General features: G+C 45.9%; 1 protein-coding gene across 2 annotated transcripts; it reads right to left on the bottom strand.

The window, feature by feature from the left end:
- Positions 1-1,542: 1,542 nt before the first annotated feature.
- On the bottom strand, positions 1,543-23,904 carry PCMTD2 (protein-L-isoaspartate (D-aspartate) O-methyltransferase domain containing 2). 2 transcript variants are annotated; one of them, XM_086702791.1, is made up of 7 exons: positions 23,758-23,896; positions 19,277-19,365; positions 18,774-19,104; positions 14,987-15,089; positions 13,553-13,724; positions 7,555-7,678; positions 1,543-4,386 (listed from the first exon to the last, which is right to left on the bottom strand). In XM_086702791.1, the coding sequence occupies exons 3-7, from the start codon at positions 19,078-19,080 to the stop codon at positions 4,007-4,009; spliced, it is 1,086 nt and encodes a 361-aa protein (XP_086558917.1). In that variant the 5' UTR covers positions 19,081-19,104; positions 19,277-19,365; positions 23,758-23,896; the 3' UTR covers positions 1,543-4,006. The 2 variants fall into 2 exon arrangements, with proteins under 2 accessions (XP_086558917.1, XP_025788103.1); XM_025932318.2 differs by lacking the exon at positions 19,277-19,365 and having other exon boundaries at positions 23,758-23,904.
- Positions 23,905-27,614: the final 3,710 nt, after the last annotated feature.

Genomic DNA, 27,614 nt, shown 5'->3' with positions numbered 1-27,614 from the left:
TCAGAGAGCCAGGTTAGGGTGCCCCCTGCTGTCCGCTGGGCTCTGGCACAGGGAACACCCGACTCACAGTTTAGCCCCTCGTGGCACATCCAGTTAATCTCTGAAATTCAGTGCCACGATTTGGAAATTCCAACTGAGATAGAGCCCATCATCCTGGTACCTTGACTGGGAAAAGAGGTGGGGTTTTTTTGTTTTTTTTTTTAAGTAAAGGTCAATTATAAAAAAAAAAATTCCATCTATCTCTTACATCAGTGCTATGATCTGAATGTTTGTTTCCCCCCAAATTCATCTGTTGGAATCCTAATGCCTGATGTGATGATGTTAGAACAGGATGCCCTTGGGAGGTGATTAGGTGATGAGGGTGGGGTCCTCATGAATGGGATTACTCCCCCTATAAGAGACCCTAACCCATCCCCTACATGTCAAAAGAGGAGAAGTGTGCCACTACAAACAGGACCCTCACCTGACCATGCTGGTACCCTCATCTGAGACTTCCAGCCTCAACCACTGTAAGGCATCGATTTCTACTGGTTATAAGCCACCAAAAATACCAAAATACGGTTCCGTTTTAGCAGTCCAGATGGACTACAACGGTCAGCAGCCAGTCTGATCCTGAATACTAACCCCTAACCTTGTCCCTGAACGCTGGGCCCTTACTTCTGATCTCTGGCCCTCACCCTGACCCTAGATCCTGACACTAGGCCCCAACTCTAGCGCATGGCCCTGGCACCCCAACCCCAAACCTTAACTCTAAACCCGAAATTCTCACCATCACCCTAACCCTCACCCCTCGCTGCCATGGAAGATATGTGACCATTAACCCAATTATCTTTTAACATTTTCACAAAATAGGAAAACTGTGCCAAGAAACTAACCACAAACATGCTTCAGACACATACTCTCTCATGGAGTCGTAGCTGTCACTTTTCTGTTTTCGCCATCCAAACTAGGTGTGCTTTTTTTTTTATTTTTGAGAGAGAGAGAGAGAGAGAGAGAGAGAGAGAGAGAGCTGGAGAGGGGCAGAGACAGAGGGAGACAGAATGCGAAGCAGGCTCCAGGCTCTGAGCCATCAGCATAAAGCCCGATGCGGGGCTCGAACTGACAGACCATGAGATCATGAACTGAGCCAAAGTCGGACACCCAACCGACTGAGCCACGCAGGCGCCCCTAAGTGTGCTTCATTTAAAATCATGTCTTCCCCGGGGCGCCTGGGTGGTGCAGTCGGTTAAGCGTCCGACTTCAGCCAGGTCACGATCTCGCGGTCCGTGAGTTCGAGCCCTGCATCAGGCTCTGGGCTGATGGCTCAGGGCCTGGAGCCTGTTTCCGATTCTGTGTCTCCCTCTCTCTCTGCCCCTCCCCCGTTCATGCTCTGTCTCTCTCTGTCCCAAAAATAAATAAACATTGAAAAAAAATTAAAAAAAAAAAAAAAAAAAAAACGTTGAAAAAAAAAATTAAAAAAATAAAATAAAATCACGTCTTCCCCAAGTGTACTACCATGGTACAGAATGAAGCCATAACACAACAGTGAAAGAAAACACATGATTCTAATAAAGAAAAGGTTTATTTTTAAAGATTTTTGGAAAACATGTAGTCAAGAATTTCAATCCCACACAGGAAACACAAGCCATGCCAAGAAGGCTGAAGTGCCTGAACGAGGTTTATTGATAGCCTTTGTATTTACCCAATGTGTATCTACTCATTAAAATCTTGGTTTCAAACTTCTGGCATTAATTCCCTGAAAGGTCCAGACTGGCAAAAGCATTCTTACATACACAGTTGATTTTTACACTGCATCCTTGATATTTATAAATTTGACATTTGCTGTGTACGTGTCTGTGGCTTTACTACTTTCAAGACACAAATCACACACAGAAATACATACTCCTCAGAACATAAAAGTCCACAGCTGTCTAGAAAGTGGTTTACAATACAGAGGTTACAGGCCACACAGACTATACATAATCCATCTGTCGGGGAACAGACAGCAGTGCATCATCCTGGACCCTGGGGAGGGGCACTTCGGCCCGGGAAAACCCATTTACAATTCTTCTCTACGTGTATAAGATAAACACCAAACTATTTCACATATATTACATCTATATATATTTTTGTAACCAAATTCTGGTTTAAGTATCGCAAACAGACAACATGTAAATACGAACACAAATGTTAGCAAAGGTCTAACCTATGTAGGGAAAAACACGTCTTATGCACGGTGAAGAGGTTTTACAGTCTAGCGTGAAGGCAAATGTGATTTAAAAAATAAATAAAACCCATGTACAATTACAGGAAAAGAACTTAGTCAAGCCACCCAGTGTGACAGATTTCACAAATATGTATTTGACCTTATGCTCCGAATGTCCGTGGATCGCAGAGATCAGTACACTACGGTCAGCGTGACGTCGGCACAGACGTGCGCACCACTAAGTGATCTCAAGTCCTCACGTAAACGTAAACTGGGCGCTTCTGAGACAGTGACGCCCAGCCTTCCGTTAGAAGCCAGGTTGAGAACAACTGTGAAGTACTGTCTTTATAAAAAATTACATTTCCAGATCTAGGGCAACAGACATATTTTCCCAGCTCTGCATGCACATAGTATCCTGTATAAAATGATTAAATTACTTAAAAAAGAAGTTTAAGAATAAATAAATAAATAAATAAGCAGAACTCGGTTCAGCTGGTGAAACCACAAAGACACACTCAAGCTCAGCAACACCGGATAAAATCAGTCATAAAATCTGGATGATTGATCCCACAGCAGCACTCTGAGTTTGGGTCTACTGTTAACATTTGATACCACTGTTTTCTTCTTTGGGCACAAAAAGCAAGTTTGAAAAGAACCAATGTTTTGGAACTTGGTAAACACAGAAACCTGTCAACACAAAGGGCCTAGAGAAGGTAGAATCCACAAGTCCCTGGGGGTTAGACTGTTATTCTAATGCAATGGAGCTACTAAAATACATACATTTGTTATTAAGAAAAATTAGAAAACTAACACATCTTCTTCTCCAGAATTATAAAAGATAAAATCTATTAATCATTACTTTAATGTGATTACAGAAAAGTAGCCAACTGAAGGAAAAAAGAAAAAACAGCACAGGTTGTTGACATTGTCTCCAATGTATTTCCTGCAGTCTTAACACTTCCCACCTGTTCTGAGGACCGAGCACATCCATGCCCTAGACACCCATTAACACACTCAAGGTTGCATCAACAGTCATCCCCACCGTTGGAGTAAAAGTAAGGCAGCTCACTGCGCACAACGCTCGCTTCATTCTTGAGTATTTTCTTTAAGGGATTATCTGACACTGGTTCTTCTAAAGGTAAGAAAAGGCGTCAGGAAGATATTCCTTGAATTATTTTGGAATCCCAGAAAGACATCTGGCAGTTTGATACTTTTATTCCTCCTCCCCCATCACAAATTTCTCTCTTTTAAAATTACAGTGGACAACCCACATACAATCTAATTACATTTATTTAAAATAAGGGAGAGCTTTTCAATAACACTCTCCCATCCAGAGAACTAAAAGGGTTAGGGGAGCTCAGCGCCAGTAATTACGAGGCTGACACCATAAAGTGCTAACTTGGACACAGATGTGTCACACCCAGAAAAGATTTTACACACTTGCAAACTTGCACTTTCACTTTTTCTAAGCAACACAGGTTCCTTTCAACTTCAGTCTTCGTAGGTTATCTTGAGTGGGAGACGGTCACCAAAGCGGTCTCTGCAGGCAGACATCAGTTTCATCAGCACAAAAAGCAAACACCCTTCTCAAGAGATGCTCTCCCTTCTGAGAAAACCTTCTCCTATGCACTTTATGTTTATCAGATTATGTTTACTGAAATGATACCACTGAATGGAGATTCTACAGGAAAACCAAGAACGAACTAAAGACAGGACGGTCGAGAGGAGAGCACTTTCCTTCCCCACGGCACGTGCCCGGGCGACCCCTCGGCAACAGCAGGCACAGCATCAGCTCTGCCTCGGTGCCCTGTTCCCACAGACTCACTTCTCCCTGTAATAGAGCAAGTAGTATTTCAGGGGGTCTGGCAGAGGGAGGCTCAGGACCTTCTCCCGTAGGAAGTTCACCGGTGGGGCTGGCTTGGCTTCGGGCGGGGGGGCTCTGTCCTCCTCCCGCGACTCCTCTTCCAAGTCCTCGCAGCTGTTGTCGTCAGAGGGGCTGGAAATCCGACTGGCAAAAACCTCTTTGTCCAAAAAGACGATCGTTTCCATTCGACGGCGGCGCACTCTCCTTCGTTTCACCCCCGGAGTGCTCTTTAGTCCGTTTCCGCTGCTGCTCACCGTTTCCTGACGAATGACCTTTTTAATGGTGCCCCGGATGGCGATGCGAGCCAGGTCCTGGAGGCTTCGCACGGCCAGCGGCGCTGCGGAGCAAAGGAGGAGACGTGTCAACCTTGTCTGAGAGTGACCTGGACAGCACAGAGCCCTAACCCTGGGAAGTCTTCACGTCACTGTCATTCACTGGCGTATTCACAGAACAGGCACGAGAGAGCGTTCCTGGCAAAGTCACTTAGTTAGTGCTCTAGTGCGCATGCATGTGGTCCTTCTCGAAAGATATTTTCAAATACATCGACCCTGAACTTACATAAGCAAGATCGAGATTGTTTGGCTATTCAGTCAGAAGCAAGGGAAAACCCTGGGCTACGGTGTTTTGCTTCTTGGACAGCCAGGTTCATTATTCTATTTACGTATTCATTCGTGGGTTCTAGCTCATCCAGTGGAAACACAGAGGATGTAGGGCTCCAGAATTCTTTTGTCTATCTTAATATTTTCACAGCACTTTACAAATTGAGTATTAGTTCCTCTTTTTTGATTTAAGCAGAGAACAGCAAATCCAAACGTTTTTAGTAAGTACAAAAACTCCAAAGCATACTGAGGAAAAACAGAATCTGGTGATTAACGCAGGCTCAATTTAATGCTCAATTTAACGCAGGCAGTACGCACATGGCAACAGAAGAGCTTTTTTCTCAAAGGGAGAGGAATGAGGGGCTGTGTGTTTAAGTACATCATACTGAAAGGCAGCGCCACTTTTTTCCCTCCAGTACCTAGCTTCTGCCAAAAGAGATGGCCACCTACAATCTAGGGGGGCTCTTAGATTGTCTGTAACATTTATCACCCAAATCAGAGAGGCCTGCACACAATCCCGTGCGAGGCTCACTGTTCCACAGGAGCCCTAGAAAGTGCTCTTGCTGGAGGCTCTCAGCACCTTCTCCCCTTTGTCCACACCAGGCCTCCTCTCCTGCTCAAGTGTCCCCTCTCTCGTCCGGGACAGGCTCCAGCACTTGCCCCACTCCGCAACACCGAAATCATGACTTTCCCTTCAGCGCGTCCTGCCTTTCCTTCCCTTCCCTTCCCTTCCCTCTTCACGGGCTGTTGCCACTCAGTCTGCTGAACGGACTCCTTCACAGGTCACCAGACCTCCAGGACTCACATTCTGGCTTCCCTGGCTCCCCCCGAGGCGCCCACTTGCAGGGAACTAACTAGGCCCAAGCCTCTCCTGTGAGCTCCCTCCTCCACCCAGGCCAGTGGTGTTCCCTCACGTGCTGATTCCCACCACTTCCCCCTCTCTGTGTGCCTATCGATCTCTGTTTCGGCATCCATTCTGTGCCTTCGAGTAACAAAGACTGGGCAACGGCTCCTAGGGCTCTGCTCCAGTCCTGACTGGGGTCCCAAGCCTCCCACAGACCCATATCTCCAACAGATGCCGGACACCTCAGGCTCCACATCCTTCCTCAGAAAGGCCCTGTGTGCCTGCCCGAGTCCCTTCCACTCCAGAGGCCACTGTCTCCATCGACACAACTTTAGGAGTCCAGAAAACTCCAACCCAGCAAGAAGCAGTTACAAACAACTGGATTGTTCGCTTCAGGAACCCTAAACATCACATGCTTATCCATCATCCAGCATTTGCTCTAAAGCGCTAGCCTCAAAGCTGGCATCTCAGGGTGCCCTCCATGTTGTCACAACTTTTTTTGAATTTTTTTAGTGTTTACTTATTTTGTGAGAGAGAGACAGACAGAATATGAGCAGGGGAGGGGCAGAGAGAGACACAGAATCCCAAGCAGGCTCCAGGCTCCGAGCTGTCAGCACTGCCCGACGCGGGGCTCGAACTCACGAACTGTGAGATCATGACTTGCGCCAAAGTCGAACACTTAACCGACTGAGCCACCCAGGCGCCCCCGTGTCACCACAACTCTTACCCAGATCGGATCAAGCCCTCACACCAAGAGACTTGTCTTCAACACCCCGCCCCTGCCCCCCACCCCCCGGGTCCCATAGATACTCCAACTATGCCCTCACCTCTGGTGCTACTCAGGTAGCATTCTGGAAGGGAGTGCTCCGGCCAACTGCGAGCAATGTTAGCTTATCCTGGTGGGATTTTCAGAGAGCCTGCATGTGACAAAATCACCCTGCAGCCGGCCACAAGGGTAATCAAGAAGGCAGATGCCCCACATCTTTTAGTTGTACTATCTGGTGGATCTCCACAGCCTACATGCTAAACTCATGTCTAACCTATGTACTGGGCTGGCGTCTCCTATACACCCTCACTCAGACCACACCGGGGAGCGGGCATGTGGAAAGTCCACATCAGCCTCTGCTCATGCTTTTTCTCCCTTTCTTCTCTCTTCAGAGAATTCATTTTCACCCAGAAAGACCAAGCACAAAGAAAGGTCCCATCCTCTGCCTGGCCCCTCTCAGGCACTGTCTATATTCTACTGTTGTTTGTTACATTTCAAGGACCACATCTATGGCATGTGACCTCCACTTAGCAGAGACAAAGACGGAGCATTACTATTTGATAAACGATTCCTCACAAATAAAAAATAAAAAATAAAATCCTGCAAGGAATTTGCCAACACATGTATTACCTTTGGGTGGTAAGATCATGGTTACTATTTTTCCTTTTTGTACATTTTCCGAATCTTCTAAATGATCAGAATGCAGAAACCATGCTGAATAGTTTTATTTTAAATAAAGTCATTTGCAATTCTCACTGCTATGTAAATTTGTTTAAACTAGAAAACAGTATTTGGATGAATGCCAGCCCTGATGTTTGCTCCTTCTGGGTCTACATCCTGAAGGAGTCGCAGGCATAGGCCTAGCCAAGTCAATGCTCCTCAGCAAGCCTCCCACCACACACCAGCCAGCCGGCTGAGACGTGTGCCCATGAGGTGGCCCCAAGGAGGACAAGGTCCCATGACTCAGCAAGAGCCCTCTGGCTCGACGGTACTGGGAACACACTCTCTCTGGAAGAACTTTCCACGTAGCAGAATTAACTCCCTTTTGTGGGAGTCTTCTGCTTCCAATGGCATGACCAGAAATAACTCCTGTGGATTTAAAAGAAGGCCAAAATAACCTAAAATAGGCTAAAAACAGATCATGATTTTTACAATACGTAAAAAACCATTTGTAAAACTGTAAGGCTTCAGAATCCTCTTTAATATTAAAAGGCTCCTTAAAATTTTTCTTTCTCTTCAAATTCTAACGAGATTTTTTAAAAGATCTGAAAGGTAAGTGAAGATCTTTGTACTTACGTAACTGGACAAGTCTTGATTTTCCTGTCTCTGAATGACAGGGCTGGATCAGAGGAGCAAAAGAAACAGCCAGAATCTTTTTGGTTTCCCAAGCAGAAGGACCAGTTCGTGTTATCTTAGTCAACTATCCCAAAGAGAAAATGAGAATATTCAAAAGATTTGGCTACTGTTAGTTTATATTTAACCATTCCTACACGTGAACTAAAAAAACACAGATACTCTAACAATGAAAGAACCTGACATCAGGGGCCCCTAATGTGATGTGGCAGGAAGTACACAGTACTTATTAAAATCTTTGCAAATATGTTTCGCCTGAATATGTTCAAAGCTTCTAGACCGAATTTCTGTTTACAAGAAATACATACGTTAGAGAAAAGAAGTCAAAGGATAACAAGAAGAGACAATCAGATGAGATGACTTCCCAGGGCTGTCTGCAAGAGTCCCTGTTGGGGGCAAAAGTAGGGCGGAGGGGGGGTGGGGAACATCCTAAAGTCAAAGTCATTACAGACACTCATGACCACCTATAATGCTTCAGTTTAGACTGGATACCAGGCTGTTGTTTCCAGAACAGAAACAATAAAAAGACTTTCTTGCAACATGACCACACACAAAACAACAGCTACTGTTACAGTTTTGCCATGACTTCCTTGAAGGTGACGATGCCATCTTGGGTATGTTGGAGCTTCTCCTCACTACAGTGTTTATGTGAATTTCGATGTGACATCACCACCAAAACACACAGATTTGCAGTGAATCGCAGTATTAGAAGCACAGGAAGAGCCTAATTAGACCACGTGGCCCTCCTGTGTGTTCTGTGTAACCAGTGTCTAACGACCCAAACAGGTGACAGTACTATTTTTGCCCAGCTTTGGCATGCTGAGATTATATGCTCTCTTGTCTAAAAATATCTAAGCCAGCAAAGCTTCTGAAAACTGAGATTCTATGTCATGAATCTGGGAACTGAAAGCATTAAGTGGCCATGTACTGGGTAAACAGGTCGCTCACATTCCTGTACCCCAGCATAAACTTCTTCTTCAAAAACTTTTTTTCAAGGAGAAATTCCAGTTATGCTAAACACCAAACATTTAAATATAATCCGTCAATAATGTGTGAACCCTTCAGGAAAACTGTAAATCCATATTCTACATTCCAGACGAGGAGACAGATACTGAAAACATGTCCATAATCCTCAAATTATTCAACATGTAACACAATTCCAATAAGAGGTCTGCAGTATTTCTGTGATGCAACAAAGATTGCTAAGATAATTTAAGTAAAGATGTACTTAAAACAATATTCTGAGAAAGAAGAGCAAAAATGGGGACATCCAGCCCTGCCACATACAACAATCCACTAGCAATGACAGCAACAGCAGGTGGGACTGTTAGCAAGGGCACGGATGGCTCCTCTCCTCTGCTGCTGACAGCGAAGCTGCTGGAAAGGCAGCTGGCCAAAGTCAAAACACAGAGTCTCCAATCAAGCACCCGGAAGAGGTCATGGGTATGGACAAAGACTAAGAACATCCAGAAACATGGATACGCACAGCCTCGTCACAGCGGCACTGCTTGGAAACAGCAAGAAGCTAGAAAGAACCGAACTGGCCATCAAAAAATCACATTCTCATACACCACCAAGAAACGTTTTTAAATAAACAAAATAAGGACCAAAAAGAATTTCTACTTATATTGAACACCAAATACCTAAAATGAACAACAAATGATGTATAAAACTTACAAACTATCAATTCCCATTTCATATGTCTGGATAGGTGCATGGGATGGAAAAAAAAGTGTGCATATCTTCACGTATGAAAAATTGTATTTGCTTATATAGTTTTTGCATAAACACATAAACTAAAAACAAACAAAATGGTTACCTACAGGTGAAGTAGAGGGAACACAGAGGGGAAAAAATTCTGTGAGTATTCATTACTTAAACTTTGGAATCTTATAAATGTTTTACCAAGTTACAAAACCTAAAACGGCAATCCCTAAACATTGAAAACAAATGAGCTGTGAGTCAGGCTGATGACTGTGACTGAGGTTATACAACCTCACAGGAAAGCATTATTTCCAGTGACTTTAAAACATGTTAATTTCTACATCCCTAGTGTAATATAAGGGCCAAAGAAGCTCCCCACCCCCCAAGCCCCCGCCCACATCTTGACCCAGTTTCAGAAATCAAATTCTTGGTGCCGATGCTGTGGATAAACAAGGAGCTGCGTAGTCGAGGACTGGGACTTTCAAGCATGGCAGACCGAAGAAGTCAGAAAAACCCTCTCGTCCTGACTTCAAGATGGAAGTACCAATATAAATCCATGGTGTATTTTATGTCCAAAAAAACCAAACCAACAAAAAACATAAGATTGCGTGTGTGTGTGTGAACTTCCTAGCTCCAGAGTTCCACTGGAAAACTCACCCAGCATCAAAGATTCCCACAAAGGCCCCACCTGTGTTCTCTAAACACCAATTCCCACTGAACTTCAAATTAACAGAGATCCTCAGAAACGGCTGGCTCCAACTTTGTTGTAAAAAATATACATATGTATACAAAGTGGGTGTGGAACATCTTTTCTTACCAGAAAGTAACAAAACTATCACAGACTACTGAAATTGTATCCAAGCCCAAGAGCCAAGCTGGAGAGGTCCCCACGGGCCAAGACAGCACATGTTAAGCTTCATTAAGAATGGCGTCATGAGGGGCGCCTGGGTGGCGCAGTCGGTTAAGCGTCCGACTTCAGCCAGGTCACGATCTCACGGTCCGGGAGTTCGAGCCCCGCGTCAGGCTCTGGGCTGATGGCTCAGAGCCTGGAGCCTGTTTCCGATTCTGTGTCTCCCTCTCTCTCTGCCCCTCCCCTGTTCATGCTCTGTCTCTCTCTGTCCCAAAAATAAATAAATGTTGAAAAAAAAAAAAAAGAATGGCGTCATGATTAAGATATTAAGTACGTTTATATCCATTAATTTACACCGACACTAAAAATCAAATAAAATCTTATTAGTCACCACCTTCAGCAGATGCTGGAGAACCAGATTATTGAGGAAACTAGTAAACAAAAGTTAAGAATCAGAATGTATCCAGCCTCTCCTTCTACAGTGTGCCTAGGGTAACCGAATAAATGATGAGGGTGTTTCTCCTTAAGTATTCCAGGTACTATGAAGTTGCAGGATACAAAATCAATGTACAGAAATTCGCTGCATTTCTAAAAACTAGTAACAATGAAGCAGAAAGAGAAATTAAGAAAATGATCCCATTTATAATTGCACCAAAAATAATGAAATATCTAGGAATAAACTTAACCAAGGTAGTGAAAGGCTTGTACTCTGAAAACTATAAAACACTGATGAAAGTAACTGAAGGTGACACAAAGACACAAAATGGATTAAGGAGTTAAACATGAGACCTGAAACCATAAAAATCCTAGAAGAGAGCACAGATGGTAACGTCTCTGACGTCGGCCACAGCAACTTCTTTCTAGATACATCTCCTAAGACAAGGGAAACAAAAGCAAAAATAAACTGTTGGCACTGCATCGAAACAAAAAGCTTCTGCACATCCAAGGAAACAACCAACAAAACTAAAAGACAACCTACTGAATGGGAGAAGATAGTATTTGCAAATGACATTACTCAACCATGAAGAAGAATGAAATCTGGCCAAGTCAGAGAAAGACAAATACCATGATTTCGCTCACATCTGGAATTTAAGAAACGAAACAAATGAACAAGGAAGGGGGTGGGGAGGATATAAAACAGGCTCTTCGAGAACAAACTCATGGTCTCCAGAGGGGAAGTGGGTGGGGGACGGGGGAAACCGGTGAAAGGGATGAAGAGTACACTTATCTCAGGGAGCACTGGGTGACGTATGGAACCACTGAATCACTGTATCATACACCTGAAACTAATGCAACACTGTTACGTTAACTATATTAGAATGAAAATTAAAAAGAAAAAAGCGGGGCGCCTGGGTGGCTCAGTCGGTCGAGTGTCCGACTTCGGCTCGGGTCATGATCTCACAGCTCGTGAGTTTGAGTCCCACGTTGGGCTCTGTGCTGAGAGCTCGGAGCCTGGAGCCTGTTCGGATTCTGTGTCTCCCTCTCTCTGCCCCTCCCCCGTTCACGCTCTATCTCAAAAATAAACAAACATTAAAAAAAATTTTAAAAAAAAAGAAAGAAAAAAGTATTCGAGGTACTAAATGATGAGAAATGATGGAAGCAGAATTTACCATCCTGTATCCCTTAATGAAACAGTGGATCAGGACCACATTTGCACTGCTGGCATCGGGTATGATGTGAGTGTATATGGACATACACTGTAATACCTGGTAAGTATTCTCGCACCCTCCCTCCCCACCAAAAGTTGAGTCAAACTGCAAACTAAGCAAGTCTTTGGATCCAATTAGCAATTCACAGCGAAAACAGAGAACAGAAGAAATATGTAAGATACCACCACAGAGATATGTAATCTCCAAATCCAGGCTGTAGGAAACTCTATAAGACAAATGCAAGGATAAAGTTAAAAAAAAAAAAAAAAAAAAGTTACAGATAAGAAACACTTTAGACATATATCAACCAGGTGTGCCTGGCTGGCTCAGCCGGTGAAGCATGCGACTCTTGATCTCAGGGTTGTGAGTTCAAGCCCCACGTCGGGTGCAGAGATTACTTAAAACTAAAATCTTTAAAAAGGAGAGAGCAAGATACCAACCAAATGCAAGACACAAACCAAATGTTTCTCACAAATTCCATCAGCACTGTAAGTTGACTTTTGCCTCCAGAAAAGTTACTGATACCACAGGTCTGGGAACTCTGCTGTTTGAACTGCTCTGCTGGAGAACACAACGCTCTGTACGTGGCCCAAAGCTGATAAACGGATCTGGAGCACATTCAAATAGGTCTTACAAATGCACAGTATGAAAACACAATTGTCTTGTTGAATTATGACGCTGCACACGTGAAACTAATACGTGAATTACATCTCAAAAAAAAGGAGGGCAAGAGGGAATTTGGGGGAGCAATAGAAAATGTTCTATATGTTGTTTGCGTTGTATGCTACCTCTGTCGTCACTTGTCAAAATTCAATGGATTATACAGTTAAAATTGTTCAGTTTTATTCTATGTGAATTGTACCTTAATAAAACTGACAAAATTAAAAAAAAAGATATAATCAAATGAAACCCTATTCAAATAAACTATTCAAATAAATTCTGAGATAATCAGGAAAATCTGAACACCAGCTGACCATCTGAAAACACTAAGAATTACTTGATCGTAATTTCAGGAATTACTGAATCCTACACTAACAGCACTTGGGGTGGGATTGTAAGCAGTTTTTCTTAATTATCATATCTTCTGGATTTTCGACAATGAATGATTACTTTTTAAACAAAATAAATGCTAACATTTTAAAATTGCAGAAAATCACACAAAAATGCACGATCTCCCATTTTTATTATTTCCATTTTTCCTACTTCTTTGTGATGGAGACATTCTTCCTTAGGACCAACTCAAGTTTGATTAATCTTGCTCATTTCTTACAATTTGTTTGCCTCAGTGCAGCACAATATCCACAGCACACAGAAACATGACCAAATAGCAGACTTAGACAAGGTTCACACTAAGGAAGAGACTCCTGTAGAATGCTCACTGTCACAGAACCAAACAATCAGACTACAGTCAGAATTACGGAAGTAATTTTTATGTGTGAGCCTAACAACAGAATAAGCACACTAGAATAACTGTGGAGGAGGGAAGGGAGGTGGGAGAGAGGAAGGAAAACAGGAGGAGACAGAGGGATGTGAGCTCAGGGCTTACAGTGCAGGCTCCAGGGTGCCTTCCTGGGTCTGCCCTGGCCCCAGCTAGGCTGTCTTTATGCCCTGTCCCTGCCTGGGTCCTCATCTGTGAAATGGACAGAATTGTTGAGGGATACAAGGAAAAATGTATGCAAACTTCCCGGAACAGAACTTGGCCCATAGTTAAACACGTCAGTTATGAAAGGGATCTGACCTTCTCCTCCAGCGGCATGACAAGGATGCCCCCTACTTTGAGAAGACTCTTCATGTATTCTTCATGCTCTTTCTGCACACCAGCCCCACAGTACACACGATCGTACTGAGAACAATCTGGAGAAATCTCCAGGCAATTGCCAATAACAAAGGAAGGTTCACAGAAGTCAAATCTAGAAGCAAAAAATGTTTTCCGTAACTGAGCTGATCACATTACAAGTCTACAGAGTAAATCTATGTTAACCACGGATTAGTTTTTCATTGAACAACCCTATAGTGAGGTAATGCAATTCACAGAGCCAGAAGCGAGAAGACAGACTTCCAAAAAGAATTATACTCTTAATTAACAGAATCCAAGAAATTCCAAACAAAACATTATGGAAGTGAATGCCATAAGCACGATCCAAGCTTAAATCATCCAACCTCCATTCATCACAGTCTTTGTTCCGTTTTTATAGACTACCTTATTTAGGATCTACTAAAAACGAGTAAAATGAAAGAAAAATACATTTGGTGTTTCTAAAAATGGTAAACTCTAAAATAAGAACTTTAATGCCTTATTTAAAAATGGCAAGAGGTAATTATATATACTACTTAAAGACAAATGCAACAATTCTGTTCTAGAAACTATTAGATGAGGGGCGCCTGGGTGGCGCAGTCGGTTAAGCGTCCGACTTCAGCCAGGTCACGATCTCGCGGTCCGTGAGTTCGAGCCCCGCGTCGGGCTCTGGGCTGATGGCTCAGAGCCTGGAGCCTGTTTCCGATTCTGTGTCTCCCTCTCTCTCTGCCCCTCCCCCGTTCATGCTCTGTCTCTCTCTGTCCCAAAATAAATAAACGTTGAAAAAAAATAAATAAATAAATAAAAAGAAACTATTAGATGAAAACATGTTGTCTGTGTCAGAAACACGAAAATTGAGCAAAATGAATATTCTATTTCCTTTCTCTTATTATGTTGGTGAAAAATCAGTCTTGCCCTGGTATCATAGTTTAAAAAAAAAAAAAAAAAAAACCCTAAAGCCCTCAAAACCACAAAATATTTACAAAACAATTACAACAGGGGGTGCCTGAGTGGCTCAGTCAGTTAAGAGCCGGACTTCGGCTCAGGTCATGATCTCACGGTTTGAGTCACACCCCAGGTCGGGTTCTGTGCTGACAGCTCAGAGCCTGGAGCCTGCTTCAGATTCTGTGTCTCCCTCTCTCTCTGCCTCTCCCCTGCTCACACTCTGTCTCTCAAAACTGAATAAACGTTAAAAGAAAAAAAAATTTTTTTAAACAAAAAATAATTAGAACAGCTATACATATACCCGATTCTCCTGCCAAAGTTGAATCATGTTTGCTGGTATCCGAACACTAATAAACTCGTTTCTCTCAACTAATCAAAAGTTTAAATTGTAATTCACACACCAACCCAAGGCTAGTTAGTATCTGATCTTACTTGTCAAAGCTGTCACTGGTTCGAATGAAGAAGTCCAGCTTCTGCTTTGCATATTCTATTACATCTGAATGGAGTTCAACCCCGTGGTTCACACCAAAAGGACCTAAAAGGTTTCAGAATAAGAAAACTTTTAGAACTAGGGCAAAAATTCTTACTCTTTATTTCTATTTTTTCAACTGCAATGCACCAGATTCAGCACGTATAATTACATGAAGAAATTTGCAAGGTTTTGAGGTCTTGACACATTATTGGACCCAAATCAAAAAGCTAATCTTTAAATATGCAGGGTAGACTATGCTCGCCACATTGTAAATACTCGTTTCTTTGACATTACTAACTCCACACCTTTCCAAAGCCTGGGCCTCCCTGCTCTCAATCATTTGAAGATGTAAAAAAAAACAAAAACAAAAACAAAAAAAAAAACAAGATCTGCAACCAGGAATTCAAGATCTCACTAATGAATTGAAGAAGAAAAATGTATTTCCAAATGAAACTGGACACAGGCCTATTTGCCATAAGAGGTCGCCCTACTCAGACATGAAAATTTTAATAATCCTCACAAATAGGTTTGGATCATCATTAAAATAAAACTATAACCAAGTCACAATGAAACATTTTTTTTATACCAAAGGAAAATTGTCAGTAATTGGAAATAAAGCTGTAAGAAAAGGTGGACGCCCACTTAACGATGAAGTTTTTGCCTCCGTATAGAACTGCCTCCAGATGAAATCTACGGACACAGACAGCTAGGGGAGTCTCTGTTGTGGGAATCCGTTTATAGGAAGGTCAGCAACAGGCAACGCTCATTTGTGATCACGGAGGGCCAAAGAGTGCTCTCCTTTCTGGAGGGGGAGGGGCAGCATGGCAGCCACCGGGGTGCCGATTCTATTCGGAACTTTGTGCTTGCAGGCACGTGAATACTCACGTACAGGTTCACCGAGCCCCACACCTCACACCTGTTTGTGTACCAGAGGTAAGTCACACTGCCATTATTAGAAGCCTCCGTGTGAAAACCAACGGGGCATGTAATACCTTATTCACTAGACAGATAGACTGAAGTCACAGCGCAGCACCTAACACCACAATCCAACAGAAATACGGGAAAATCAGCAACCATCCGCACACCCGTACCGTTACATTTTGCCGCCTGGGCTTCCCTGGCCCCTGACGGCACTGCAGCCATCCCAAGCCAAGGCTTCCCTCTCCTCCACCTGGACAACTTACCTGCGACTCTCTTCTCTCAACACCTGTCATACACACAGCTGCGGCCAACACATTCTCTCATTAAAACACACCTTACTTGAGAAGTCGCATTTTCACTCTTTACAACATCAAATCCAAATTATCTAACTTCAAGACCCTCTGCCCAGTCGCTGACTTCCACCCCCACTGCTCTCAGGCTGGCAGCATTGTACCGGAATCCAAGAAAACCTTTCTCTACCTTCCCAGTCGTCATAGTTTCATCCGCCCCTCTGTCAACACCTATTAAGTAGTTCATTCTAATAACACACAGGGGACATAGTTCCCAAGAAGCTTAACACCAAACACAGTGTTAATCCATAGCTCCTGACCCACCCCAATAACAAGACGATTAAGAGGGGAGGGGGGGACACAGAGCAACAGTCAGGACGAGACATCAAGGGCGTGGCACCACACCCAGACCACAAGGCCCCTGATGAGGGCACTGCACTCCCTAATCACACTGCACTTTCGGGTCAGTGGGACAGGAATGCGGCAGAAAGGGCAAAGAGTTCAGGGCCAGGTGGAAGGGCAGCTGAGGCCAAAAACGTCAGATGAAAGACTCCAGACCTCACACCTGCAAGTACTGGGTGGCCAGCATGGCCTTCAGCTCTCCAGCGATGTGCTTGACGCAACGCTAAAGGCCGGATGAGCTGGAGAGAGGCCCAGGACACGTGCTGTCGGGACAGAGGTATCGGTCCAGTGCACGCAGCCTCCTCCCTGCAGATCCAAGATGTCTGTGCAGCAAAGGAAACTCTCCAGTCACCTCCTTCAGATACATCCAAGCAGTACACAGTGTCCTCTACAGCCCCCCAAAACTTCCCCCCCTTCAGGTCTCTCTCTCCCCACTGCAACATCTAGTTACATCCCCAGCAAACAGGGGACTCAGAGAACACAAGCCATTTCTTTATGACTTCTAGGGAACGTCCAGTGCAACAGGTCACCTCAGGCTTACCATATGCCCTCTTTTCCTGAGGCTCTTAGTTATTTTCAATAGCGTTTCTAACCTAGTCAACATGATACCCCATCCCCCTCTCTGCCAAATATCGTATCATCCTTAGCTCCCCCATTTTCTGCTCCACTGAAGGGAACTGCCCTTCACTAATACCAGAATGACACATAACCTGGGGTCCTGTGCAAAGCAGTTTAAATCCAAGACAAAGTGCGTGCAAAAATCATTTAGCTTTAAAGAACAAAACAAGGGGCGCCTAGGTGGCTCGGTCAGTTAAGGGTCAGACTTGCTCAGGTCACGATCTCAAAGTTCACGACTTCATGCTGTCAGCGCAGAGCGCTTCACCGTCGCCCGCCCCACTCACATGCTCTCTCAAAAATAAACAAACATTAAAAAGAGGAAAAAAACAAAAACAAAAACAAAAAACCACATTTAAAAATTTGAAGATACCAATCTATAGCCTGAAGTCAAATGATCAGTCTCAAAACATCACCAAATTCCCAAGCCTATAAACTTATAAAGATACCAAAAATCTTGGGGTGCCTGGGTGGCTCAGTTGGTTATGCGTCTGAGTCCGGCTCAGGTCATGATCTCACAGTTTGTGAGTTCAAGCCCCACGTCGGGCTCCATGACGACAGCAGAGTCTGCTTCGGATCCTCGGTTCCCCCACTCCCACTCTCAAAACTAAATAAACATTTAAAAAAAAAACAAAAATTTCATTCCATACCCATGAATACCAACTGTTACTGCTAAGATTGTCTGTAACAACCGCAAAGAAACCATGTTGTGGCCTGCACAGCGACGGCTCTCGCCTGAAATCTCCAACTAAGAATCTCACACTAGTTTGACCAAGAGGTGTGTGCGCACAGGCACGTTCCTGATATTCCTTAGCGGGTCTCGTCACGACGCCTGGCACCTGGGGCCTGTGGTCCAGATGCCACCCTCTCACACAGACCGCTGCAGCAGCCCCAGCCCCTCTTTACAGCAATCTTTTAAAGCACAGGTTAGCTCCCGTTACTCATTCCCCCTCACTCAGAGTAAAAACAGACACCTGAGCCCTCAATTATCAGACAGCCCTGTTGTTTCAACAACAAAAGTGCCAATTCCCATGTGCAGCCTCACATCTTGTTTGGAGAAAGAGGCAAAATGTCTTCAAATAAGATAACTTGTCCTTCCCATCCCTGGAATTTATTTACAAAGAAAAACCTACAGGAATTAACTCTTTTAGCATTAAAACAAAGCAAAGCAAGACTGCTTGGAAGAATTTTAACTTCCAGGGAACTTTAAACTTAATTAGTCTCAGTTTACAGACAGAGAGACAAGGCAGGCTGTGTGACTGTGTTAATCAGGAAATCACTGTGAGGTCCCACTGTAATTCTCTAAGTCCTGTGCTGTCCAGAAGGAGGGTGCGCTGAACGGACTGCGGAACTTCAGGTGGGAGGGGGCAGGAACAGGAGGGGTCCCCGCAGAAAACTCAAAGGCCTCCCTCCACCAGCCCAGCCAATGGCTGTGAGTAAACACCCCCGGGGAGCAGGGGGGGAATGCTCAGAAGGCCAAGTGCCGCGAGACAAGGCCCCACACTCTCTCCAGGTTTACCTAGAATGAGCCCCACCATGGAGCTGAGGTAGCCAGTGCCGCTGCCCAGGTTCAAGAAGGAGAGGCCTGGCTGCAGGTCCAGAGCTTCCATGACTTCTGAGTAGATGCATGGGGCTGAGAGGTGGATGTTTCCGTGCTTCCACGCCAGGTCTTTATACGCATTTTCTTTAAATTCTTCCAGATAATAGTCTGCGCGGTCGACAGCTCGGAAAGCCTGCTCCACCAGCTCAGTCCGGATGTACTGTGCTTCTTTCAAATTGTCTATCAGTTCATCGTTGTCCTCACCAGCACTCACAGCACCTCCCATCGTCAAGACCACACTCAGGCGATACTGCAATGGAAAAAGTTTCCAAAGAGCTGTTTACGGAACAGGTAAAAGCCCAACAGAGTTTCTAATAACAGCCAATTTCGAATTCTAAAATAACACGCGTGGAATGTATTGTGTCGGTACCCACCCACCACCCCACCCCAAGGATGCCAAATTCAGAAGGTTAAGAACAAACCAAAAGTTATGTATGAAATTCCATTGTATCCATCCAGAAGTAAGTTTGTAGTTCATAATATCGAATGAATCCAAATGACCCTGAGGTACCTAAAACATATTTGACAACTGAAAAACATCATTTAAGTATGAATTCGATACTTCAGCACAAATTGTCAATCTGCAAAGTCAGCCATTTAGGACTGAAATTATCTTGAATATAGATCTGCCCTAACAGGGACACAAGACAAAGTCACTGAATATAAACACAAAAAGAACACAGACAGGTCTAAAAAAAAAAAAAAAATCATGCTAATATCACCTTCTCTTTGAATATTTCAAGTGTTGTAGATCACTTTTGGTAAATCATTCTTTAAAAGCAAAAAAGAATGAAATTAAGGTAAACAACAAATACTACAGTTACTCATTCTTATTTGAAATTAAAATTTAACTGGTGTCCTATTTTTATCTGACAACTCTACACCCCCACATACACATAAACATCAAGGCAAGCGATCCATTCAGTCTGTTCTTTTGGATATCTGGGTGTACAAATTTCAGGCAAAAACACCACTAACAAAACTCTCTCGCCCAACTGGATGAATGGTGACGTTTTATCGTAACAAGTACAAAATCTGTTTCCAGGCTACAGCTGCTACTAGACGTCCTACACCCCCTCTGGCACTGTATGCTCGGCAACCTCTCCACCTCTGACCAACAGAAGGTCCGCTGCTTACTTTCTTCCCAGCTGCCTTCAAGAAGACAAAAGCGTGACCCCCTGTGAGCCAACTGCTAACATACAATGTTCCTCCATCTAATTCAGGGATAACATTCTCCCAGCTGAGGAGGTCTTACTTTTCCTAAACCACAAAAAATATCTTCTCCAATTTTATACTTACTCCACATAACTATTTTGAAAAGAATGACTTTACGTCACATAAAATGGTAACGTTTTACAAAACATCTGACATAAAACTGTTGGGAAAAACAGAAACCACCAGACTTCGCGAAGACTGACACATTCTCCAAATCAGGACAACTTCCTATATCATAATTTATGATCACAAGGTTTATCCTCAGCTCCCCCCTCCCCCAGTCGTCTGCATTTCTAACAGCAGAACGAGAACCATCAGCAGTAGAGACTCCATACACACGTACGCTGCTGGCGACCGCACCGGGAGAGGTTTTCCAGGAATAAAAACAAGCGACCACACGATGAATCGTCCGCTTCTCACAACAAACACACAAAATATGTAAAACATGGGGCTTAGCACAAACGCTCTTCCATTTATGGTTGGGATCATTCATCCTCATCAAGATTTTAGAGCTGAAGGTCATACTTTCCAAAGCACTGGGGTGGTCCAATTACTAGACTTTCACCCCATTTCAACTCGTTTCAGAGCCACTGTTAGGGTTAGGGTCCACGGCCAGCAAAGTTAGCTGCAGGGAGAGTGCTAATGAGGTCATGCTTAATCTTGGATAAGCCACTTAGTGCTGAGGCGACAGTCTACACCTCTAGTCTGGGGCAGTCATCTGAAAATTTAGGTCACTGCTTAAAAGTGGAGTTGCATTTGCTGCTTAAAGGTCAATTTAGGAAAAGGCCTGGAAACCACATATACTCCACGGAGGCTCTAACCCTGCATACAATGTTCTATCATTCTACCTCAGTATCATCATTCTATCTCCAGAAAGCAAAAACTATATATTGGGTACATTTTATTTTCCACTAAGTAATCTATCGTTTATTTTCAACTTCTCCTCACTTTGAAACTATGCAAAAGCTAGCCTTTCACTAAAAAGAGCTACAACTTTTTACAGGTACCACCTGCCAGCCACTGGAGCTCCTTTTAGTTTCACGACATGACAAGGCAAATTGAGCAGCTACTTTGCTCATGATCACACACCAGTGTGTGAGAAGAAGGCCAGAATTCAAACTCAGGACCGTCTAGCCAAAGGCCTACGTTCGTTACCCCACACCAAAAGCAGCTTTTAAAAATTCTCAAGGGAGAAACATTCTTTAACACAAAACACATTGGTGATCTTTGCCCCAGATGACAGACTAAAAACTATGGGGCAACCCTACCTGTTGTCACCGGTGGGATGCATGGGACCATCTATATAGGGTTCGACATTGCTAACCTGCCTCCCTCACACCGGATACAATCACTGCTTATTACTGACCACCCACGTGACTTGCAATTCTCAACGTAATTCACTACTCTGGGGTAAATGGCCAACAGGACAACCTTATTCTCATAGTGCTCCTTCCAAAATCAACTGCCTGTGGACAGTGAGGAAGATGGTTCAAGCAGCAGCAGGCATGGGAAGGTCTCGCAATTGACAACCAAGGCGGCTATGGCTGGGTCAGCACAGCTGCACAGCTGTGACAATGGGGGCTCAGGATTCCAGTCCACACTGGGTTTGTCAGACTACACATGGAGAGTCGTGTTCCAACCTGAATATCCCTTCTTAAGGGAAATATGGACACGGTAATGTCATACGCAAAATGAGCGAAGGAAAAGGACCCTGCAGTGTAAGCCGTGAGGTTTTTCTTGTCTGTAATGCCAGTGCCTAAGTTTAGATTGGTGAGGAATAAACATTTTGCCTCCTGCCACTCAATGAGGTAGAACCAGGACACCTCCCCCCAGAGTATCCTCTATTTGAGATCAGCTCTTAGTTGATTTTGATAAGAGACCTTTTGGGCCACTTATCTTTTCTCTTCCCAAGCTTTAAGTTTGGTCGTAAACTCCCCAATAAAGATCAAGCCTCAGAAACCCCTAGGCCCTCACCCTCGACTCCAATAAAAGCAGAACCCAGGCCTGTGCTCCCTCAATCTCTCTCTTCACAGCCTCCCACTTCACTGTGTGGCCCCAGGTATGCTATAAAATTTCCAGGCTCTGTAAGTAATAAACCTTTGTTTTTTTCAAAGTTTCCTGATGGTTATTACTGAAAGGTGTCTTACAATCATAATAACCACAAGGGCCAGTCCGACCGCGTTGGTTATTAATAGGCTGAGACCAGCAGAAAACAGACCTAAAACCACACCTCCTGTTGGCAGAATAATGAAAGAAACACAGATTTCTCATCTTGAAAACTAAAACTCTCGAAAGGAATACATACAGAGGGATTTTCTTCAAATACTTGAAAGGCTGCCACATATACAATATTCATGGACCGATAAAAACTGGGGCAGAACACATCAGATGGAGATCATTTCTACTAAACACACAGAAAAGCTTTCTAACAACTAGATTCCAAGTACTGCACTGTTCTCAGAACCTGGAGAGCCTCTCACCCCCAGAGACATCCCAGGCTAGGTACAGCTGAGGTGGGTCCAAGAGGTCAAGGCACTGACCCCATCACCGCAGAGGTCCCCTCTCATTCCACCTGTAAGGCTCTACGTCACCCAAGCAGAGCCACAAGTTGGGAGTTGTTTATAGGAACCTGACTTCACTGATTCTTGAAGGACAGTCTACTCAACACCCAAAACAGAGTTGTTTACTTCAGCCACTCCTCTGCCAAAAAAGAAATAAGAAAACCATCACAGGTTTGTGACAAACAAAGGGGAAAGACAGAGATGTAGATAGCTTTTTTGAGGACAACACTCGAGCAAACATCCACCTGAGAGGCACATCCCATGGAAGAAAACAAAACTCGGGCACCCCAAGCAAGTTCTCCTTCCCCAGCTACAGACCTTCTTCAGATGCCTTGAAGTCCTGGGGCTCTGTGCCAATTCTAGTATCCCCAAGGCTTGGAAAGGCCAACCAACCATGTCACAGACTATCACCTCCTTTTTTTTTCTTTTTAAAGATTTAATTTTAAGTAATCTCTACACCCATGCTCAACTGACTGAGCCAGCCAGACGCCCCTAGACTATCACCTTCTGAAAAGTTCCAAGGTAGAATCTGTTTTAAACCCTGATAAACCTTGACTTGCCTTAGAACTACAAGCGCTTCCTACTTAGTAAACTAGGGACAGATTAGATTGCACGTCTGTAGAGTCAAGCAAATCCAAGCGTGCAAGCAACGGGCACTGGGAGACCTCCGGGAAGCCCTGGAACGCTGGACGGCGAACCGCAAGGCTCACCCCGAGACAACCCCCCCACCCGCCCGGGCAGCGGAGCAGGAGAATGAAGGGACCCGGGCTCCTGGGAGGGGAGGTGCCGGGTCGGGTTGGGGGATGGAGGAAGAGATGTGGGAGGGGGAACCCCGGGGAGGGGAACGCTGGTTGGGGGGAGGAGGAGACGCCCCGCGGAGGGGGGAGGGGGGAGTCGCCGGAGGAGCGGGGAGAGGGGAGACAGGAAGGGAAGACGGCCGGGGAGGCGGGGAGAGGATAGGAGAACGCCGGAGCGGAGAGGGACGCCACCCGGAGGAGGGGTCCAGGCGCTCGGGGGCCGGGAGCCAGGCGGGGAGACAGAGAGGAGGGAGGGGCCGGGGGGAGACGCCGCCGCCAGCCGCAGGCCGCAGGCCGGGCCAAGGGCGGCGGCGGTGGCGGCGGCTCTACCTCCGGGCTCGGCCGGCCCGCGAGATCAGGCCGCCTGGGCCGCGACCAGCAGCTCCTCGGGCGCCCCTCGCCCGTCCGCGGCCCGGCTGCGCTGCCCCGACCTCTGCCGCCGTAAACATCAGCCGCCCCACTGCGCCTGTGCGCGCAACGGCCCGACTGCGCGTGCGCCCCCGCCTGGCGCTTAAAGGGGCGACGGCGAGGCTGGTGGGCCCAGGCACGGTCCCCGCCGGACGACTTTCCGACCGACCGCAGACTGACCTCGAGGACGCGTGCGAGGCAGGAGAGAGACGCAGGGCCTGAAGATATTGGGGAGGGGTTGGTCAAAGGACAGCTGCAGGTGAGGACAAAGGACAGTGCAGGTCCGCGCTCCACCAGGCAGGGACCCAGCAAGGAAGGGCTAACCAGTGAAGAATAAATGAAAACGCTGTGTGATGGACAGTAACTCGAGGCGGTGACTACTCTCGCTTGGGCGACACGGAAGGGACATTGGAGCAAAGGTCTGCAGGACAAGAAGGATCCAGCTGAGCCAACAGAGGGGCCGATGGCTGCAGATCGGGGAAAGCAGACGTGGACAGGAGCCACCTGCCGTGCCCACACCTGAGAGGAGGCCACAGCAGGCCCCCGGCCCACCCACCCCTACTCCTCTCGAGTAGGCTGCCAACTCCCACACCTGCACCTGGGCAAACCCTTCACCTCTTTTCTGGGCCTCCGCAGAGAAACGCACAGTTGGAACAGACCCCGTGTAAGTTCTGTCCCACAAAGTGAACCGTGAACCCGTACATTCTCATGTTGTGGAGCTGGTTTACATAGCAGTCTCCATAACAGACAACTGAAGACATCCCAAATGACACAAAGACCCAGCACAGTAGATTCTCAAGAAATGAAAGTTACTGTCGTAAGGTTTTCATTCCTAGAGGATGATGGAGTTTGGGCAAGGGGGCAGACTGGTCAAATTTCTTTGGGTCCTTCGAGGCAAAGAGAACTGTTTTTGAGTAATATGAATAGGAGTGATATAAAAGGGAACATTATGCCAATATGAACTTCCCACTGCACTGGAGGAAGGAGGAGGAAGCTGTCCCTAGGAAAGCATGCTGGGCGGGCCATGTGCTGGATGACAGGAGAGTGTGGTTGCAGACCCTGCAGACCTGGAGGAGTCAGGGTGTGTGTGCACGCACATGTGCGTCCCACACAGAAAGCGCAGAGTAAGGGTGCGTCTCCTTTGTTTGTCTCAAGGTGAGTCAAGGTTGTCCTCGTGAACCTAAGCTTTGGGGCCCGTGGGACACCACGTAGGCGGCCAAGCCACTGAGGGTTGAAGGTGGACGTCATCTCGGAGCAGGGAAGTTGTGCTCAACGGCATCATGCTTTAGATGTTGTTGACCAGGGACACGGACCCTGCACAGGCTGCCTGATAAGCCCTCCACGTGAGAATAGCCGGAGATACCTTCACCGGACACGAGTCAAGATCGTTCTGCATCTCGAAAGGGACCTCGTGGCTCTGTGTTCAGATCCACTGGCAGTACTTTCTTTAACGCTGCCTCCCCTCACCAGCCCCAGCCACCCTGGGGCCTGTCCTCTTCTGCCACCTTGATGCCACGTGTCCCTTTGTGAGCCACCTGCAGAGCTACCCGGTAAGCTTTGCGACACTCCTCCCACTCTTCCTCTCACTTCAGCCCGACCTCACGTGTGCCTTTCCAAATGAGCTTTGAGCAGCAGACCCTTCCTCTGAACCTAGCCTTGCAAGCCACCCCATTTATGTAACGACTACAAGCCTCGCTGCCATGGAGGAGAGGGCTTGCCACCAGCCTCACAACCTTGACCCTGGCTTCAAATTACAGAGGTCCCACCGCTCTCCTTGACCCTCTCCCCACTGTCAGCGGTCACGCCTTCCATATACTCCACCCTGTCTTGTCTCCTGTATGTCTCACCTGTCACCAGGAGGATGTCTTAACTGGCCTCTTGCTCTCTCACCACCCCTCCCTGTTCTCTTCCACGTGGTCTTCCTAAAGCACAGTCTGATCACGTGAGCCCTCTGTTTTTCTACCTAGCCATGAGACCCATCTGCTTGGCTCTCCAGGATCATTCCCTGCCCGTTCCATGTCAACTCCACCATCCATATACCATCAGGACTAATCTTCACAGGGTGTCACGCTAAGCACTTTATGTGGATTATTTCCGTGAAGTAGATACTAGTAAGATCTCTGAGAATGACGAGAGCAGTCCCTGACACTGGAAGCTCACCTGGCGCTCACAGCAAGGCCATGTGTTCTCCCGTTGGACCCAGACAACCTTGCAGAGGAGCTCCATTATGATACAGTGAGACAAAACGTTGTAACTGTGTCCAAGCACAGACTGAAACAAGGCCCCTGTGTCACCCACAGAATCTCAAATATATTCTGTCCCAACCAATACCAGTGACCCCTGCTCCTTCATCACTTACAGATGAGCCTCTCCCTGCCCTGCCCTCCTAACACATATCTCTGAGATGCCTCTGCTTCCTGACAGCATCCAATCCACTCACAGTTTCCCCATCTGTAAAATGGAGGTATCAGCGCCTTGCAAAGGCCACCGGACCAACCTACAGTTGGCTGAGCTTGTCTTTCTTCTTCCGGTGTGCAGGATGTTACCATGGGGAGCTGTGGGGTGTCCCTGACAGGTGTTGGGAAGGCTTACTGAAGGGTATGCACTTGGGATGGGTGATTTGTGGGCCACTCGTGCTTAGCATACCTACAGGAGGAGTCCCCTGGCACAGGGAAGGTCACGTAGAGGCCTGAGGCAGGGGTGAACCTGGGTACTTGTGGCTGGAGCCACAGGCAGTGGGCTGTGTTGTTATCTTCAAAGTACAGTACTAATACTTCCTTTGGCTGAGGTAGCTTTAAAAATGTTTTTATTGTGGTGATATAGAGAGAGCATAACATGTATCACTCGAGCCACTTTTAAGTGCACAGTTCAGCGGCATTAAGTGCATTTTAAGGGTTGTGCAACCATCACCACTATCCATCTCCAGAATTTTTTCATCATCCCTAACTGAAATGTGCCAAGAAACTCTGAAACTATGACCAAGATGGACTGGACTTGCCCTCGTGCCTGAAACAACCAAGAAATGGACAAATATGTGTAGCAACTGTTCTCAGAACCTGGACGTTGTGCAACAAACCTCAGTGACTCCTGAGAGACGAGAAACCAAAGGGCTGAGCCCTTACAATTGCCCCATCTCAGCGCTGTGAGAGTCTTCAGCCTGCAGTGGCAGGGAGGAGGGCATCCCAAGCAGAGCCGGGAGGACTCCCTGAGCTGAGGAGACGAAACTGAGAATGCAGGGAGACCAAGGTAACTAGAGGTCCCAGGGCAGACTACAGGTGGGGAGAAAGATACATAGAGGACTTGGGGACCTGCAGCAGGTCCCCATCAAGTGTTCAGTTAGAGAACTAATCAGCACACGTGTGTGCAGAAACAACCCAAGGCCAGGGAAGGAACTGTCCAAAAGGGTTAGAGGTGACACTGCCCACAGTTGAGCGGGGCAGAAAGTAACGTCGGTTACCAGCAGCCACACTGGGAAACCTCTTGGTCTCTGGAACAGTGAGAAGAGTACACAGGAAGATCTTGCCTCAGGAGTGCGTCAGAGCTCCCCGCAGACCCGTTGCTGATCAGACCCCTCCTAACATATCAGAGAAAGATCTGAAAGATCAAAATGTGTCCTGGCCACTGTGTCCAGGAGCAAAGCTCAAGAATATTCACGAGAAACAAAATGTCCAACACTCAACAAGATAAAATTCACAATGTCTGGTATCCACTCTGGAATTGTGAGGAATGTAAATTTAATTTTTTAATGTTGATTTAATTTTGAGTGGAATAGGGGCAGA

This window comes from Puma concolor, chromosome A3 (genome assembly GCF_028749965.1).
Source record: "Puma concolor isolate L17-30 chromosome A3, mPumCon1.1.hap2, whole genome shotgun sequence".
In the NCBI taxonomy this organism is placed as follows: domain Eukaryota; kingdom Metazoa; phylum Chordata; class Mammalia; order Carnivora; family Felidae; genus Puma; species Puma concolor.
This window is presented reverse-complemented; position numbering and strand designations above follow the sequence as displayed.

What these genes read in the sequence shown, in the direction of transcription:
- PCMTD2 (XM_025932318.2), bottom strand. Translation starts at nt 19,080, where the DNA reads ATGGGAGGTGCTGTGAGTGCTGGTGAGGACAACGATGAACTGATAGAC. An exon ending in TCATGCCGCTGGAGGAGAAG is followed by an intron (nt 7,679 to 13,552) that starts GTCAGATCCCTT and finishes TCTTTGGGATAG; the next exon opens with TTGACTAAGATAACACGAAC. An exon ending in ATCAAGACTTGTCCAGTTAC is followed by an intron (nt 4,387 to 7,554) that starts GTAAGTACAAAG and finishes TTTGCTCCGCAG; the next exon opens with CGCCGCTGGCCGTGCGAAGC.